Source organism: Myiozetetes cayanensis, unplaced genomic scaffold (genome assembly GCF_022539395.1).
Source record: "Myiozetetes cayanensis isolate MyiCay16 unplaced genomic scaffold, myiCay2020 scf89, whole genome shotgun sequence".
Lineage (NCBI taxonomy): Eukaryota > Metazoa > Chordata > Aves > Passeriformes > Tyrannidae > Myiozetetes > Myiozetetes cayanensis.
Window position 1 is genome coordinate 75,573 of NW_026088174.1, and position 16,413 is coordinate 91,985.

Genomic DNA, 16,413 nt, shown 5'->3' on the forward strand with positions numbered 1-16,413 from the left:
TTGCGGCGGCCGGGTCAGACAGCGCCTCCTGGCGGCCGGGTCGGGTCCGCGCAACCCGGCGACCACCCAGACCACCCAAAACCCGCCCGCGGGGCCCGGAACGTCCGGGGGAGTCCCAAATGTCCCACTGGGTCTATGTGTTTCCCCCCACGGGGGCGTCCGCACCCGCTGCCCTAGCACCCCGCCTGCCACACTCCAAAACCGCCCGGGGGGGTGTCCTGCGTGTCCCCGTGTCTGTGTGTCCGTGTCCCCGCAGGGGTGTCCGCGCCCGCCGCGGTAACCGGATCATCCCCCCTGAAGGTCAAGACATTCGCGGTGACCGCGGTGGGTGAGTGACGGCCGCAGGGGGTGGCGGGGCCAGCCCCGGCTCGGGTTTCATGGGCCTTGGGGGGGGGCAAATCGAAACCTGACCCCGGTGCGGGGGGGGGGGAAGAGAGGGCACACGCGAGACACAAGTGAGGGGGCCCAGCTGGGGGTCCCACTCCTTTATTCATACACAAAAGAAAGCGCGGGGGGCGGAAAGGGGTGGCGGCTCTACAGCAGGGGATGGGGGGCCCAGAACGAAGGGGGGTGGGGTAACACAGGACAGGGGAACCCCGAGATTCTGGAAGGGGGGCTTAGGTGGGTGCTGCTGCCCTCCCCATCGAACAGCACCCAAGTTACAGCCCCCACCCCACACCCCCGCAGTTCAGGGCCCCCCGATTTAGGGGTACAGGGTGGGGGTCAAACCAGTTCACAAGATGGTCCCGGGGAGAGGTTTGGGGGGGGGGGCCACTTGGAACAGCCAATGAGGGGAGGGGCCTCCCCAAAATCAATCAATTCATGAGGAGGAATGGAAGCTCCCAATGAGGGAACAGCCCATTTAAGGGGCAAGGGGGCTCCCCACAATGGATCAAGTCTGGGGGGTGCTCCCTATGGTCTTCTGGGTGGGCTTCCTGCAGTTCATCACTCTGAGGGGGGGCTGCCCATGGTCTTTAGAGGGCCTCCCAACAATGGATCAGTCCGGGCAGGGACTCCCCACGGTGTTTTCAGGGGGGGCTCCCCACAATGGATCAGCCCAGGCAGAGCTCCCCACAATAGATCAGTCCTGGGGGGGTGGGGGCTCCCCACAATGGATCAGTCCGGGGGCTCCTGCAGCGGCAGTGTCCAAGGCTCAGTTCTGGGGGCGGCGGGGGCGCAGGGGGCATGCCGAAGGGGGTAGGGCGGGCACCCCATGCCCATCATGGTGACGAAGTTAGAAGGGTCCATGGGGGCGGCGGAGGGGGCGCGTACATCAGGCCCCGGAGCCAGGTGGCGGTGGGGGCGGGGGCCCCAGGGGCAGCGGGGCTGCACCCGGGGGCAAAGGCACCATGGAGGGGCTGCCGGGGAGCAGGGGGCCCCGAAGAAGCCGCCCCCGCCGCACCCGCTCCCGCCTGCTGCTGCCAGGGCGGGAGGAGGCGCTGCCAGCGCTCGTGGTGGTCGTGCGTATCTGGGGGAAAAGGCTCGTTAGCACTGGTACTAATTAGCGGGACCCCAGAAGGAGAAAAATGAACAAGTCTCCCCTTCCCCAGGGGAAGGAGAAATGACCCACACCCGGGAAAAATGCCCCAAAACTCCTTGTGCCCTCCTCTCTCCCCCGGGGCCACCCTTCTCTCCCCAGCCCACCCTGGGGCCCTCCAAAAGCCTCAGGTCCCCTCTCAGTACTCACTTTGCTGCCAGGGCAAGGGGGTGCTGCTGCTGCTGAGGGCGGCGGTGGCTGCTGCTGCCAGGGAGGAGGGGGCCTGAGGGGGCGGCTGCCCACCTGGCGGGGGGCGGTGGGGGCAGCATACCCAGCGGCGGTGGCATCATACCTGGGGGGGTGGGGACGAAACTGGGGGCTCAGAGGAATTTGGGAGGTCAGAGGAGGGTGGGCAGGAGGTTCAAGGGTTTTGGGGGGGGTCCTCACCTTTTCCCTGGTGCAGGCGATAGACCCCAGAGCCCACCGGCGCATTTCCCAGGTACTGATCTTGAGGGAATGAGAGACCGTGGCCTTAGGGATGAGGGAGACACCCCCCCTAGCCCTGCAAAAACAATCTTCCCAAAATTCGCCTCCCCCCCATTGCCAAATGCCCCCTCCCCAAAACATCCCCAGGTTCAGGTCCTGCACTGTGAAACCACTGCCTGCCCTTTTACGTTCAAAATCATCCCTCCCCCAGTTTCCAGCCTTCAACCCCAAATCCCCTCCTGCTCCCCAAAAAATCCTCCCCCGTCTCCAAAACCTTCTCAGGTTGAAGATGAACAAACCCCACATCTGAGGGAGTGTCCAAACTATCTCACCCCTAAAATCCTCCCAGCCCCCTCACTCCCAAAATCTCCCCCAAATTCCCCAGCTCCTCCCAAATTCTCACCCCCCCTTCAAGAACTTTACAGTTCCCCACCCTGGGGGAGCCACTGTGCCACTGGGGGGGGTGCCAAAGCCCCCCTTTTCACCCCAAGAAAACCTTTTCCACCCTCCTCCTCCCATTTGACCACCCAGCCCCCAAACCCTCCAGCCAGGATCGTCCGTACCCATGTGGTGGGGGCCTGGGTGCCCCGGGGGGTGGGGGCCCCCCCCCATAGGGGGGTGGTGGGGCTGCATCCAGGGGGGAGGCCCATTTGGGGTGTGCTGTAGCGGGTGCCCCCCATGGCCCCCCCCCATGCTGGCCATGGGGTGGGGGAAGCTGTGGGGGCCCCCTGGCCCCCCTGGCCCCCCGTGCAGCCCATGGTAGGGGCGGTTCTCCGAGGGCGCTGAGCTCATCCAGGGGGGGCGGCTCTGTGGGAAAAGGGGGGATCACATGAGGTTGGAGGGGTCACAGGAGTCTGGCAGTCTGACAGTTCAGGGACTTTGGAGGGCTCTGAGGTGATGGAGCTCATCCAGGAGGCTGGCTCGGGAGGGCAGGAAATGGGGTTCACAAGGGTCAGGGGGCTCCAAGGGGTAGAGCTCATTGCGGGGGGTGGCTCTGTGGGGAGAAGGGGTCGGGGGATCAGGGGGTCACTCACCAGGGGGCGTTGCCCCCCATCCTGCCTGGTGGCACAGAGGCTGCTGGACAAGGGGCTGTTGGGGGTGGTTCAGGGGCAGGTTTGGGAGTTAAAGGGGGTTACTCACTGGCGGGGGCTGCCCCCCAGCCTGGCTGGCGGCACGGTGGCTGCTGGACAAGGGGCTGTTGTTGTGAGCGGCGTTGGAGCTGACGGACACGGGGGCCTCGCCCAGCTCGGCCATGAGCGACAGGTACTCCTTGTCCATGCGTGCCTTGTCCTGCGCCGACTGCGGGTCCCCGGGCCTGCAACGGGGACAGTGAGACTGGGGTGCTGCACCCCTAACACCTCTGGCTTTGGGGAGATCTCAGGGGCATCCCACAGGATTTTGAGGAGGATCTTGGGGAGGTTAGGAGTATCTCAGGTGGGTTTCAGGGGTCGGCAGAATCCCAGAGGGTTTGAGGGTGGATCTCAGGTTCTGCAGAGGGTTTGAGGAGATCTCAAGATATTTGGAGAATCTTGGTGTTTGGGGGAGTTTAGGGGGGGTCTCAGGAGATTTAGGGAGCACGTGCAGAGAATTCAGGCAGCTGGGGGGATTTCAGGTGAGCCAGAGAAGATATCAAGGGGTTTAGGACAATCTCAGGGGGGGGTTGGTGGTTTTCTGGGGTCTCAGCAGGGTTTGGGGGGATCTTAGGAAGATCTGGTGGTTTATTTTGGAGTCACCTAGCAAACTTGCAGTCAGAGGCGATGTGTCCAGCGCCGCCACACTTGGTGCACACGGTGGTGTTGGTGATGCTGCGGGTCTCAGTGCTCTGCCATGGCCGCAGAATCCTGCAGGGGACAGGGGGGTTATCTGGGGGCTTGGGGGGTTATTTGGGGTGAACTGGGGGTCTGGGACCGCCCTGACCTGTTGTCGTCCTCCCGCAGGGTCCCATTGAGCCGCGCCAGCTCCCGCAGCTGCATCTTGCGCAGATCATTCTGGTCCTCGGGGGTCTCGATGCCCTGCTTCAGGATGTTCCGGATCTGGGGGGCACAGTGGGTGTCATGGGGGGTCTGCACTGCCAAGGCCCCCCCCAGCCCTCCTAGGACACCCACGGACCTGCTCCACAGCCTTCTTGACGTTCTCCATGGTGTTGGCAGTGACCAGGGCGTGCAATGGCTCATCCTCGCCTGGCAGCATCTGCCCATCCTTGCGGCCCACCTTGCCTTCCTTCACCGAGCCCTTGCCGCGGATCATGATCTTGGCATTGCACTCCTTCTCAATGTTCTTCAGTGTGTTCCCCCTAGGAATCGGGCACGCAGAATGGGGGGGGGGTCACACGAGGACTCAGGCAAACATCCCATGGGTCCACCCACACCAGGACGCTGCAGCCCCTGCCCCAGATCATGACTTTGGCATCATACTCCCATGGTCTTCTGCGTGTTCCCCCTGGGAACAGGGCATCCCAGAATGGGGGAGATGGAGCCCACAGGCCCATTGGGGCACCCCCACCGGGCAACGGTGGGGATCCAGCAGCACATGGCTCATTAGGAGCTCAAGCTCATTAATAACACAGGGTATCATTAAGCATTCCACAAGTTATTTAGGAGACACTAAGGAGCAGGGCACAACCCAGGAAGGGGAAGGGGGTCACCCACCTGAATATTTTGGGGGATACTGAGAGGGAACATGACCCAGATGAGGAAGGGGTCATCTTACTGGATTGGGGGGGGCATCCCAGAAACCCACAGGGGCACTCACATGAGGACCCCACAGGTGACAAGATAAGAACCCAGCAGCACCCCAGTGTCATTAGGAGCTCCCCAAATTTCTGGTGTGAAGCCCACGGGATTCCCCTCCAGTCCCACAGCCCGCCTCACCCCCGAGTTTTGGGGTGCCCACCTGGGCCCAATGAGGAGCCCCACGAAGTTGATCTCGGGGTACTCGTCCTGTGGGATCATCACCTTGTCGCTCACCCGAGTTGCCGGCGGCCTGGGGGGGTAAAAGGCGGGGGGGGGGTCAGCCTCTCAGGGGAGCCCCAAACCATGCAGAATCAGCCCCAAATCGGGGTGGGCTCCCCCCCCTCACTTGTAGTCAGCCGGGGGCTTGAAATCAGGGTTCAGGGCCACCATCTCGGTGATGAGGTTGTGCCGCTCCTCTTCCAGCTTCTTGCGTGTGCGGAACTCGCGTGTGTTCAGGCGCTTCCCCTCACTGTTGTAGATGGGCTCCGGGGAGGGGGACCTGCCCAGGGGGATGAGGGGGTCACCAGGGTGCCCTAACACCCCCCCAGAGGGGGCTGTGCCCACAGATCCCCACCAGAGCCTCCCCAGCCCCCAGGTGTGGGGGCCCTTCCCTGCCCTCCCTGTTGTCAATGGGTCCTGGGGAGGGGGACTTGCGGGGCCGAGGGGTGTCACCAGGGCCAGCACCCCTCCAGGGTGAGGGGGCTGTATCCCCGATCCCCCCAAACCACCACAACCCCCACACTGCCCCCCTCTGCCACAACCCGGGGTGGGGGCTGCCCCCTCCCACCCCCAGGAGGGGCTTAATGGGGAGGGGAGCATTAATAAGTGCCCACTAAAGGCCAGAACAGCCCCCCCACCAAAATCAGCTGCTCTTGCCCTTCTTTGCCCATTTCTCTCCCGTTTGGGCCCATTTTGCCTCGCTTGGTTGGGGTTTGGCCCCTTTGCCCCTGGTTGTCCATTTCTCCCTGGTTTTGCCATTTTTGCCCGTTTCTCCCCAGCTTTGCCCATTTCCCCAGTTTCAAGGAGGAAAAGGTCCCTGTCGGGGGGGGCCGCGCGGCTTTGGCAGCCCTGCAGGGAAGAGTCAAGGTCGCTTGAGCTGAGCCGTGTCAGGGTGAGAAAATCAGATTATGATTAAAAATCAGAATTATCAGCGAGGAAGGAAAAAAAAGAGTCAGAATCGCTCGGGTTTGGTTAAATCGGCCCTTGGCTCCCCTCCCCCCAAAATAGCGAATTTTGGCAGCGGCTGCAAGAAGGGAAGAGATTAAGGCGGATCCTCCAAAAACAGCCGGCGCGGGCGACAGTCGAACCTGCCCCCGTTTTGGGGGAAAAAGCGACTTTTCGGGGTTGGCAGCAGCCGGGTCCTCGGTGGAACTGCGACGTCACTGTCCCCGCTCGTGATTAATCGTTAATTCATTAATTAATTCCCCCCCACCAGCGCTAATGACGCCGCAGCGCGGAGCGGCCTCGGCCCGGGCGCTGCAGGAGCAAGGCTGGGTTAGCGCGGGGCCTGCGCCCCCAAACCTGGGACACCCCCAAAACCTGGGGGTGCGGGGTGACCTCCAAAACCTGGGGGGCCGGAGGGTGTCCCCGCCCTGCCGAGACCCAGGAGGGCCCCCCCCGGCCACCACGGGGCGAGGGACCCCCAGAGGGTGAGGGACCCCCATGAGGTGAGGGATCCCTGAGGACACAGGGACCCCCCCAGGATTGGGGACCCTGGCAGGGCAAGGGACCCCCAAAGAGCTGGAGACCCCATGGGGTGGAGGGACCCCCATAAGGTGAGGGATCCCTGAGGACACAGAGACCCCCCCAGAGATGGGGACCCCCTCAGACTAGGGATCCCCTTAGGGTTGAGGGAACCCTGTGTGTTGGAGGGCCCTCCACCCTGGCCTTCCACAGAAAAATGGGGCCAAAATAGGTGGAAAAGGTGAAGGAGGGTGGGGGGGCTGGAATTTGGCCCATTTGGGGGGATGATGGCAGCTCTGCCCCCACCAAAGCCCAATTGGAGAAAAAGAGGGGAAAGGGAGGGGAAAAAGGGGTGCAGTGGGGCCGGGGTGGGGGCAGAGGAGCTGGGGCCTTGTTCGGCCACCAGAGCTCATTAATCCGCCACCGTGGGTTGTTAATCCACTGCTAACAAGGGCCAGACTGGGGTCAGTGGGGCACAGAGAACACCCCAAAGCCGGGGGAAGGGCCCCAAAGTGGGGGGATCCCCGGATCAGTGTGGCGTAGAGAGCAGCACCCCAAATCTGGGGGAAGGGCCCCAAAACAGGGTGGGGCAGCGGGGGGAGGTCCCAACGTGCCCTCGGGGTTTGGGGTGCCCAGGTCTCCCGTGCACAGTTTGCAGCTCACGGGGGGCCCAGGGGGTCACTGGGGAGGTGCCCAGGTCTCGGGGGGGGAGCCCGGGGGGGGTCTCAGGTGTCCCAGGGGTGCCCGGGGGCAGGGGGAGGTCCCGACCTGTCCTCGGGGTTAGGGGGGATGCCCAGGTCTCCCGTGCGCAGTTTGCGGGTCAGGTCTTCGATCTGCAGTTGCACTGGAAGGAACCCGGTCCCGGAGAGGTGAGAGAGACACAGTTACAAAACACCCACATTTCTCCCCAAAACAACATTCCTCCCCCACATCCTGCCCCAGCCCAGCTCGGCCGGGCTAAAACTCCACTTTCTACCTACACCGGCTCCGTGGCACCAAAAACAGGCATTACTGCCCTAAAACCAAATGTTATGGTGAGAAAAAACCAGGGGTTATCACCTAAAATTGACATTATGAACAGAAAAATAGGCCTTCTTATGAATAACAGCAGGTTATTACCCAAAAAGCACATTATTCCCCCAAAAAAGCACATCATTACCAAAAAAAAGCAGGTTATTACCAAGAAAAATCATATTACCAAAAAATTCACATTGTCACCCCAAAAAAGCACATTATTACCAAGCCTCCTAACATTATTATGGAAAATTAGAAATTGTTATCAAAAAACCAGACATTGTTACCTAAAACAGAAGATTATCAGTCAAAAAAAGACATTATTTCCTAAAATACCATACTGTTACCTAAAAAGTGAGATTATTACTAAAAAAGGTAAACGTTATTACCTAAAACCACAGTTTTACCTAAATGAATCACAATTTTACCTAAAACAGGAAATCACTAAAAAATCAGACATTATTACCTAAAAGAATCACATTACCCAAAAGACAAAACTACTAAAAAAAGCAACTGTTGTTACCTAGAACAGGAAATTACATTAAACACAGACGTTATCTAAAACACCTCATTGTATGAGAAGTACATGTTACAAAAAGAACAGTCACCTTAAAACAGACATGACACCTGAACAGCACATTACTATCAAAAACTGAACATTGTTAACCAAAATAAAGATATTATTGCGTTAAAATGACACATTGCCTAAAACTCCACGTTGCTATCTAAAACTGCAGGTTTCAGTCTCCACCCCCCAGAGGTCACTTCTGTTGGTAACTGGGGAGGAATCTGAGGGGGGGGCCCAGTGGGTCACACGGTGGTCACTGTTGCCCAAGGCCCAATTTGGGCTCAAACTCCTGAATTTTCACCAAGGCTGGTGGCTCTTTGAGAGACATAAAAGTGACTTGTAGGGGACAGTGGGGGTTGTGCCCTCCCATTGCCCCCAACCCCAATCAGGGGGTTCTGACCCCAAACCCTCGGGGATTCTGACCCCAAATCCTCAGGGTTCTGACCTCAACTCCACGTGTTTTAACCCCAAATTTGAGTGTGTTAGCAATGTAGGCATAGGAGTTCTAATCCCAAATCCTGGAATTCTAACCCCAAATCCCGAGGAAGGGGGTTGCCCCCAAACCCCGGCAGGTTCCTGCCCCCAAACCATTACCGAGATGGGGGTGCAGCCTAGGTAGAGGGGTGTGATCCCAAGCCTCGTGTTTTGACTTAAATCCTGGGGGGATTCTGACCCCAAATCCCGGGTGTGTCCTGACCCCCAATCCCGGAGGGGTTTTAACCCCCAAGTCCAGGGATTGTGCCCCCAAAAGCCCCTGTTTTCCCCCCAAACCGTTACCGATGTAGGCGCGTTCCTGCTCCCGCGTCAGCCCGGGCGGGATCACCGTGGGCATGCCCGGGATCACTGTCTTCTGCTCCAGCGAGTCCTGGTTCCAGCGGCTACGCTTCCGCTTCCGCGGGAAATCTGGGGGGAAACCAAGGGATGGGGACAAATCCGGCACCGGGGGCGCGGGCGGCCACGAGAACAAGAGGAGGACAACGGGAGGGCTGGGAGGGTCTCTCTGTCCCTGGAGGGAGGGGTGTTGGAGGGCTGCTCTATCCCTGCAGGCGATCTGCGGGACCCAAGGGGTGTTTTGGGGGGTCCCAGGCGTAGCCCCGTCACCACAACGGAGAAATCGCAGTGGTCCCCCTGTCCCTGAGAGGAGATCTGCGGGACACAGGGGGCGTTCTGGAGGGTCCCAAGAGGAATCTCCGCCCCCGGCTGAGTTTTATGGGGGTCGTTCTGTCCCCGTGTGATGTTTTGCACGGGTCGCTGCACCCTCGCGGTGTGTTTGGGCGTCCCGTTCCAAAGGTTCCCCCCTCTCCCTCCTGCCCCCTCTGGGCTCCATCTTAGCCGCGCGTGTCACGACACGTGTCGCGGCCGGCGGGGGGAGCGATAGGGGGCGGAAGCAACGGGACTCCCCCGAACGGGGGGCGTTACAGCGGAGATCCCCCCCAAAAGGGAAAGATCAAAGCCCGGGGACCCTGAAACCGGGAGAGTTTACAGACTGGGGACCCCCAGAATGAGGGGAGTTAAAGCCCGGGGACCCCCAAACCAGGGGCGTTACAAGCCGGGGACCCACTCAGAGACGGAGTAAAGACCGGGAATCCCCAGAGCAGGGTGATTACAGTCCGAGAACGACCCCGACGCCTATCCCCGAATGCGCTTCTCCCCGGGGGTCGCACGCCCCCCCGATCCTCACCCACACCCGCCCCCCCCTCCTGGGCCGTACCTGCCCTCCGGGGCTTGTGTGCGGCTCCCGCTCGCCCTCCCGCATCTCCCGGCCCGGCCCCCGCGCCCCCCGCACCCTCCTCGGGCCGCGGCGGCTGCGGGCTCCTGCGGGCTGGGGGCGGCGGGGGCGGCCGGCGGGGCCCCGCGGGGCCGCGGGCGGGTCGTGGCCCGGCGGCGGCGACGGGAAGCGAAACTGGCCGTAGGCGGCGGCGGGCGGCGGCTGCGGGGCCGCGGGGCCGCCCGCAGGCTGCGGGCCGCAGGGCCGCCAGGGGCCTGGGCAGGCGGCGGCGGCGGCGGCGGCGGCTGCGCCGGCGGCTGCGGCTGCGGGGGCGGCGGCGGCGGTGGGGGAGGCGGTGGCGGCGGCGGCAGCGCCGCGAAGGGGAAGGCGGCGGCGGCCATGGAGGCGCGAGGCGCGGTGGGGCCGGGAGCTGGGCCGGGCTGGGCCGCGCTCGCCCCGGTCGCCATAGAGCGGCCCCCGCGCGGCCTTCGCGAACCTTCCACGCCGCCGCGCCACACGCGCCACGCTGATTGGACGAGCTGCGCGTCGCTCAAGGGCCGCGCGCGCGGCGGTTGGACAATGGCGCTGTCCGTCAGCGCGGCCCGCGCGAGGATTGGCTGGCAGGAGGGAGAAAGGGCGGGGACCGGCTCTCGAGCGGCGGTGGCGGGGACTGGCCAACGGGGACGTCACTCAAAGGGAGAGCGAGGGATGGGGAGGGCGCGGGGCGAGCGCCGATTGGGCAGCGCGGCGGAGGGCAGGGCCAAGCTCAAAAACTCCGTCGCCATTGGCTCCGCGCAGCTCCGCCCCGCGCCCCCGGGTGTGGGTGTAGGAGACCCCGTGCCGGGCAGTTGTGACGTGCAGACCTGCCTGCGCCCTCATTGGGCGATAGCCTGGGCACATCTGATTGGCTGCTCCCCCTGTCGCTCAGGAAAGGCGCATGATGATTGGCGGAGGCAGCGGTGGGGGGCGGGCGGTCGCTCGTCCCGCCAAGACCTCGCACGAAGCATCGCGGGAGTTCAGCCGAGAACTCGCTCTGCCCGCGGGGGGGTCGTGGCGGTCGCCCCCGAACCGCGCCGGTCCCGAGCGGGGGCTCTGCCCCCCAAAGAACGAGGCGCTCGGTACAAACAGACACAGTTTATTGTTTGGGAGGGGACACGCCCCCCCCATCAGAAGTCTCAGACCCCCCCGGGTTCTTCCCTCCGCCCCCGGAAATCCGGGACACCTCAAAGGCTGCAGGGGGTCCCAAATGCTTCACGTTGAGCTCTGACTCCCCAAATGCTCTGCCCGATTCCCCCCGCTCACACCCAAAGCTCCCCAAAGCCCCCCGAGCCCCCCCACACCCCAAACGCCTCCACCCCCAGTCCATCCGAGGGGGGCTCACAACCCCCCACAACCGCCCTTTTGTTCTCAATGCATCCCAAACTCCCCTGTTCCCATTTCAGGGGGCTCAGACCCCTAGAGGGCTCCTCAGGAGGGGTAAGACCTTTGACCCCCCCCAGACCCCAAATCCTTCACCCTGGCCCAGCCGGGGAGTTCTCACTGACCCCAACCTCCCACCAGTACCCCCCTGCTCCCCCTTCCACCTCCAGCCCATCCCAACCCCAAAGTCCCCGGCTTTGTTTTTGGGGAAGCTCAGAAGAGAAGGCACAGAGTCCCTGCTCCCTTTGGGGTCTTGGCGGGGACCATGGCCCTTTTAGGAGCTCGAGGAGGGACAGGGGATAAGTTTGGGGTTGCCCCCCCAGCATTTCGGGGGATTCTCAGCCCTTTTTTGGGGTGTCTTGAGGAAGGACAGGGGGGTGCCAGGGGCAGGTTTTGAGGGTTCCCCCTGAGTTTGGGGCTGCGTTTTTTGGGATTTGGGGGTCCCCTACAAGCCCTTTTGTGGTGTCCTGAGGAAGGGAAGGGGGGAATGGACAGAACGTGGGTTCTCAGGGGTGGGCACAGTGGGGTGATTTGGGACTGGGTTTTTGGGTCCCCCTCCAGGACTTTGGGGCCCCCTACAATCCTTGGCAGGGTCTCCTGAGGAAGGGCAGGGGATGTGTGTCGGGGGCAGGTGTTTAGGTTCCCCCGCTGGGATTTTGGGGTCCCCTAGGAGCCCTTGCGGGGTCTCTTGAGGAAGGGCAGGGGGTAGGCGCCGGGAGGGGCACGGGGGCGGCGTGGCTGCACCTGGGACTGCGCCGTGAGCTGCAGTTTGATGGCGCTTGAGTTCACTTTGGCCGCACGCAGCAGCTCCTTCATCCCGCGCATCTTCTGCGAGCGGAAGCGCAGCACCGGCCCCGGGGGGGGTGCAGGGGGCGGCCCAGGGGGCGCGGGGGCCAGCGGGGCCGCAGGGGGGGCAGCTGGCGTCTCCTCGGGCCGGGGGGCACGGGGGGGCGGCCGGCGCTCCCCGCCTTTCTTGGGGGTCGGCGGCTCCTCGGGCTTGGACTCGCGGCGGGGGCCGCGGCGCCGGCAGTCCCGGGGGTCCTCGGGGCCCCCCAACTCCGCCTCGGGGGGGGCCGGGTCCTCCGACAGCAGCGTCACCTGCTGCCGCACCTGAGACGGCGCAGGGGGCAGAGGGGGTCATTGGGGGACACACACAGGGGGGACAGACTGGGGCTCAGGGGGCCCTGAAGGACCCTGGAGACCCCCCAGCGGTAACTGGAGACCCCAAGGAAGACATGGGGAAGCCCAGACCCCCAGACACCCTTAGGACTCCCCCAAAGCCCTCACCTGGCCATTGAAGCGGCTGAGGGACTGAACGAGGAAGGTGGCCCAACCCAATGGGTGGTGCTCTCCTGCCCCTCAGACCTCCCAGTGTCCCCCGGACTGCCCAAACCCGTCTGGGACCCCCCAAGCCCCCTGGGACCCCCAAAGCCCTTACCTGGCCATCAAAGCGGCCGAGGGATTGGACAAGGAAGGTGGCCCAGCCCACGTGCAGCACCGGGGTGGGGCTCCCCTCCTCCCACCGGCAGATCCCGTCGTAGAACCGCAGCAGGTGAGCGAAGCACTCGGGGTCCTGCAGTGCCGGGAGGCCCCCGGGGGTCCCCTGCAGAGCCCAGAGTCAGAGGGGACCCCCGAGGAGGGAGGACCCCACAAACAGGGACAGGGGTACCCCCGCCTTGGCACCACAAAGCGTGGCACATCAGGGACACCCCCACGGGGACCCACAAATTCAGCTCCCCCAGATGTGCGGTAACGTCTGGGCCCCCAAGTCCATGTACCCCATGTACTCCCACCCCCCAGACAAAGCAGGGACACCCACCCTGGGCAGGGCTCCCCCTGCCTTACACACAGTCCCCACTAACCCACCTCAGCCCCCGGGGGGGGCTCGGCCGCCGCCTCCTTGAGCAGGTTGGGGATGACGTCATTGGCCACGTCGAAGAATTCCTTGTAGATCTCCTCGTCTTCCCGGCAGTAGTTGTAGCTGGGGGGGGGGCGCAGGGGGGCTTGGGGGACTGCCTCATGGTGGTAGGGGGCACACAGGATTTGGGGGGCTGCCCCACAGCCATGGGCAGGGCTGGGGACCCCTAAAAGTGTCACAGAACCTGCAGAGGCGGGGGGGGATCCCAGAGAGCCAGGCCCTGGGCAGGGACCCCCACCTTCCCTGCCTTTGCCCCTGGAGGTGCCTGTGGGGGGCCCAGGACACCCACAGCCATAGGGGGATATGGACCCCCAAGAGCCCCCTGCCCTGACCCCAACCCCCCAAGCCTCACAGGAGGAGGGAGGGCCCCCGGCCCAGCCCATGGTGAGAGTTGGACCCTCAGGGGTCTCCCCAAGGACCCCCCAGCCCCTTGCTCACTCCTGGATGACGGTGGCCGTGTCAGCCCAGGCCTGCAGGGCCTCCTTGACGTTCTTGTTGCGGCAGTGGAACCCAGCCAGATACAGGTAGGGGTAGATGTGCTCGTTGTTGTAGTGGGTGCGGGCAGACTGGATGCCCTGAGGGTGATGGGGGGGAGGTCAGTGTCCACCTGGGCTCACTCCTGGGCTCCACAGAACCCCCCACCCTGGCTCACCTGGTGGTACAAAGTGAGAGGGTCAGGTCTGCCCGGAGTCGGCTCCAGCTCCTCCAGGTCCGCCAGGTTCCCCAGGGCCATGGGGTACCTGTAGGGAGGGTGGGGGGCAGCCCCACAGCAGGTTGGGGTGGCCCCATGGCAGGTTGGGGGGCAGCCCCAAGGCGGGTCGGGGGTCCCTCTCACCTGTCCAGGTGTCCCATGTCATAAAGCAGCCAGAGCAGGCGCTGCAGAGGAAAGGGAGATGTGAGGTGGGACACCTGCCCCAGGGATATCTCACGCCTGCCCCACACCCGCTGCAGCAGCTCCAGGCTGTCCCCATGTCCCCACCTGCTGCAGCTGCAGCAGCTCCAGGCTGTCGGTGTGGCCATCAATGGACGGGTTGATGGCACAGACCATAAACGCCACCTCCATGTGTCTTGTGCAGCGCAGGTATGAACCCTTCAGGTACAGCCAGCTCTGGGGGAGATGGGAGGGCACAGCGACTCAGGTGACATGAGGGACACAAGGACATATCCACCTGTGCCTCCCCATCCTCCCCCACCCCTGTGGTGGGGGCACCATCTGTCCCCAGAGCTCCTCAGCATCCCCACCTGCCCTGGGGACTCCCCTGTCCACTCCCTGGGTCTCCTCTGTCCCCGTGGATCCCCCCAGTTCCTGTCTTTATACCCCTGTTCCTCATTCCTCCCTTCCTGTGCCCCATACCCTCTCAGCCCTCCTGATGTGTCCCTTCCCTCCCTATGGCCCCCTGTACCCTCTCAGCCCCCCATGTGTCCCCTCCCTCCCCAGGACCCCCCCATGTGTCCCCTCCCTCTCCGTGCCCCCCCATACCCTCTCTGCCACCCCAGCTTGCACCGGCTGTCCCCTCCTGTCCTCGTTGCCCTTCCCGTGCCAGGTGACCTCGGCGGTCTGGGCCCCTCCGGCCCCGAAGGCCACCCAGGCGTGGTCCTCGCTCAGTGCCAGGTGCACGTCTGGCAGCCCCAGCACCTGGCAGGCCCCAACCACGGCAAAGGCCACCCCTGAGCTGTCCAGCTTCGTTCCTGGGGGGACACAGGGGCTCAGGGGGGCTGGGACACCCGCAGAGAGCCCCTCAGCACCTGGAAGGCCCCAGTCATGGCCCGAGGAGCTGCCCAGCTTCATCCCTGGAGGGGGCACAGGGAGGCTCAGGGATCCCCCAGCTCCCCTCACCGGTGATGAATCTGAAGAGGGACTGGATGTGTGTGGGGTCCTTGCAGAAGGAGCAGCTGAGGTTGTTCCAGGTATCAACCCAGGACCCTGTGTGACCCTCTAGCACCCCCAAAGCCCCCCATACCAGTGATGAAGCTGAAGAGGGACTGGATGTGGGCCCTGTCCTTGAAGTAGGAGCGGCTGAGGCTGTTCCAGATGACATCGGACACCTTGCGCACAAGCTCCCGGGAGGAGCAGCCATCAGGACGGGGGTACAGGGACAGGTCCACGGCCCCCCGGATCTGGGCTGTGAACCGGGCGTAGAGCGCAGCCACGATGGACAGCTCGGCCACCGGGAAGTACAGGCGGGTCTGGGGGTCCGGCCCTGGGCGGGACTCGAAGGTGACCCCAGGGACATTGGTGGGTAGGACGCGGTTCACGGCCAGGAAGTGCTCAACGAAGCCCAGGACCAGCGACAGCAGCACCAGGTCGGGCTCAGGCTGGTGCAGTTCAGCCTCGAACAGCCGGACCACAGCGGACACGGAGCGGAGTGGGAACAGCGCCTTCTGCCACGGCTTCAGCCCCATCCTGGGACCTGGAGGGGGAATGGGGGTTTATGGGGTGTTACAGGGCAGTTTGGGGTGCCACAGGGTTCAAGGGCTCAACCACACCACGGTGGGCACGGAGCAGGGACAGAACCTTCTGCCACAGCTTCAGCACCGTGGGGAGGAATGTGGGGATCAGAGGGGATTCCAGGGGGTTCGAGGGGTCACAGCACCTCCTCCAGAGCTTGAGGCCCAGAGCGGCTACGGTGGGGGGTGGGCAAAGGAGGAGTCACAAAGGGGGCTGTGGGGTCAGGGGGAAGAGCAGCTTCTGGCCGAGCCCGAGCCCACGGAGGGGACTGAGGAGGGAATGGGGGCGTTATGGGCGCAGGGCTGGGGGACGAGTGTGACTCGGAGAGGGTTACAGGGGTAGGGAGGGGGTCGAGGGCTGGGCGGGCGTGTGGGGGAGACCCCGAGGCTGCGAGCACCGGGACCTGCCCCCCCCCCGGGGAACCCCCAAAGCGGCGGGAACCCTCAGAGACCTCCCGGACCCCGCCGCCGTCCCGGAACCACCCGTCCCGCCGACCCCACGGCCCCGTGACGCCCCGACCCCCACCCTGAAACCCCCCCGAACCCCGACGAGCCATCCCCGCCCCTCACCGAGACCGCCGCCGGCGCGGGCGGCGCGGGGTACGACGGGAGGGGGCGGGGCCTGCGGCGGCGGGGGCCGGAATTGGACGGGAGCTGAGGGCGGAAGAGGCCAGAATGGGCGGGGCGAGGTTGGTAAAGTGGGCGGGGCTGCAAAGGGGGCGTGGGCGCAGTGGGCGGGACTCGGCTTTGGGGGCGGTCCGTGCGGGGGGCGGGGGCTGCCGGGTGGGCGCGGCCTGTGGGAGGGTCCCGCCGCCCCCGCCCCCGATTTCCCCGAATAGCCCCAAACGTCCCGATTTCACCCCCAAATCCCCCCGATTTCATCCCAAACGGACCTGAATCGCCCCCAACTCCCCCTCAGGCCTCACCAAATCCCGCCCCAAGCGCCCCCATCTCCCCCTA

The 16,413-nt window shown here is 64.1% G+C and overlaps 2 protein-coding genes across 2 annotated transcripts; both read right to left on the reverse strand.

The window, feature by feature from the left end:
• Positions 1-1,273: 1,273 nt before the first annotated feature.
• Positions 1,274-9,766, reverse strand: SF1 (splicing factor 1). The gene is given in 14 exon segments (XM_050339228.1): positions 1,274-1,468; positions 1,761-1,781; positions 1,783-1,829; positions 1,925-1,984; positions 2,527-2,770; positions 3,104-3,278; positions 3,697-3,804; positions 3,881-3,996; positions 4,073-4,256; positions 4,856-4,945; positions 5,042-5,194; positions 7,147-7,222; positions 8,738-8,863; positions 9,672-9,766. Coding segments are annotated over 13 exon segments (1,524 nt in total). The 5' UTR covers positions 8,793-8,863; positions 9,672-9,766.
• A 1,264-nt stretch (positions 9,767-11,030) lies between these two features.
• MEN1 (menin 1) lies at positions 11,031-16,151 on the reverse strand. Its single transcript, XM_050339240.1, has 10 exons — positions 16,024-16,151; positions 14,967-15,416; positions 14,486-14,694; positions 13,985-14,113; positions 13,841-13,881; positions 13,658-13,745; positions 13,444-13,580; positions 12,954-13,068; positions 12,526-12,690; positions 11,031-12,197 (listed from the first exon to the last, which is right to left on the reverse strand). Exons 2-10 carry the CDS (start codon positions 15,406-15,408, stop codon positions 11,754-11,756), a joined length of 1,770 nt encoding a protein of 589 aa, XP_050195197.1. The 5' UTR covers positions 15,409-15,416; positions 16,024-16,151; the 3' UTR covers positions 11,031-11,753.
• Positions 16,152-16,413: the final 262 nt, after the last annotated feature.

Bases quoted from the DNA above. Each gene is read 5' to 3' on its own strand.
- MEN1 (XM_050339240.1), bottom strand. From the start codon at position 15,408: ATGGGGCTGAAGCCGTGGCAGAAGGCGCTGTTCCCACTCCGCTCCGTG. The intron at 13,581-13,657 runs GTGAGCCAGGGT...CATCACCCTCAG, and splicing joins CTCTCACTTTGTACCACCAG to GGCATCCAGTCTGCCCGCAC. The intron at 13,069-13,443 runs GTGAGCAAGGGG...CCCCCCCCCCAG, and splicing joins ACGGCCACCGTCATCCAGGA to CTACAACTACTGCCGGGAAG.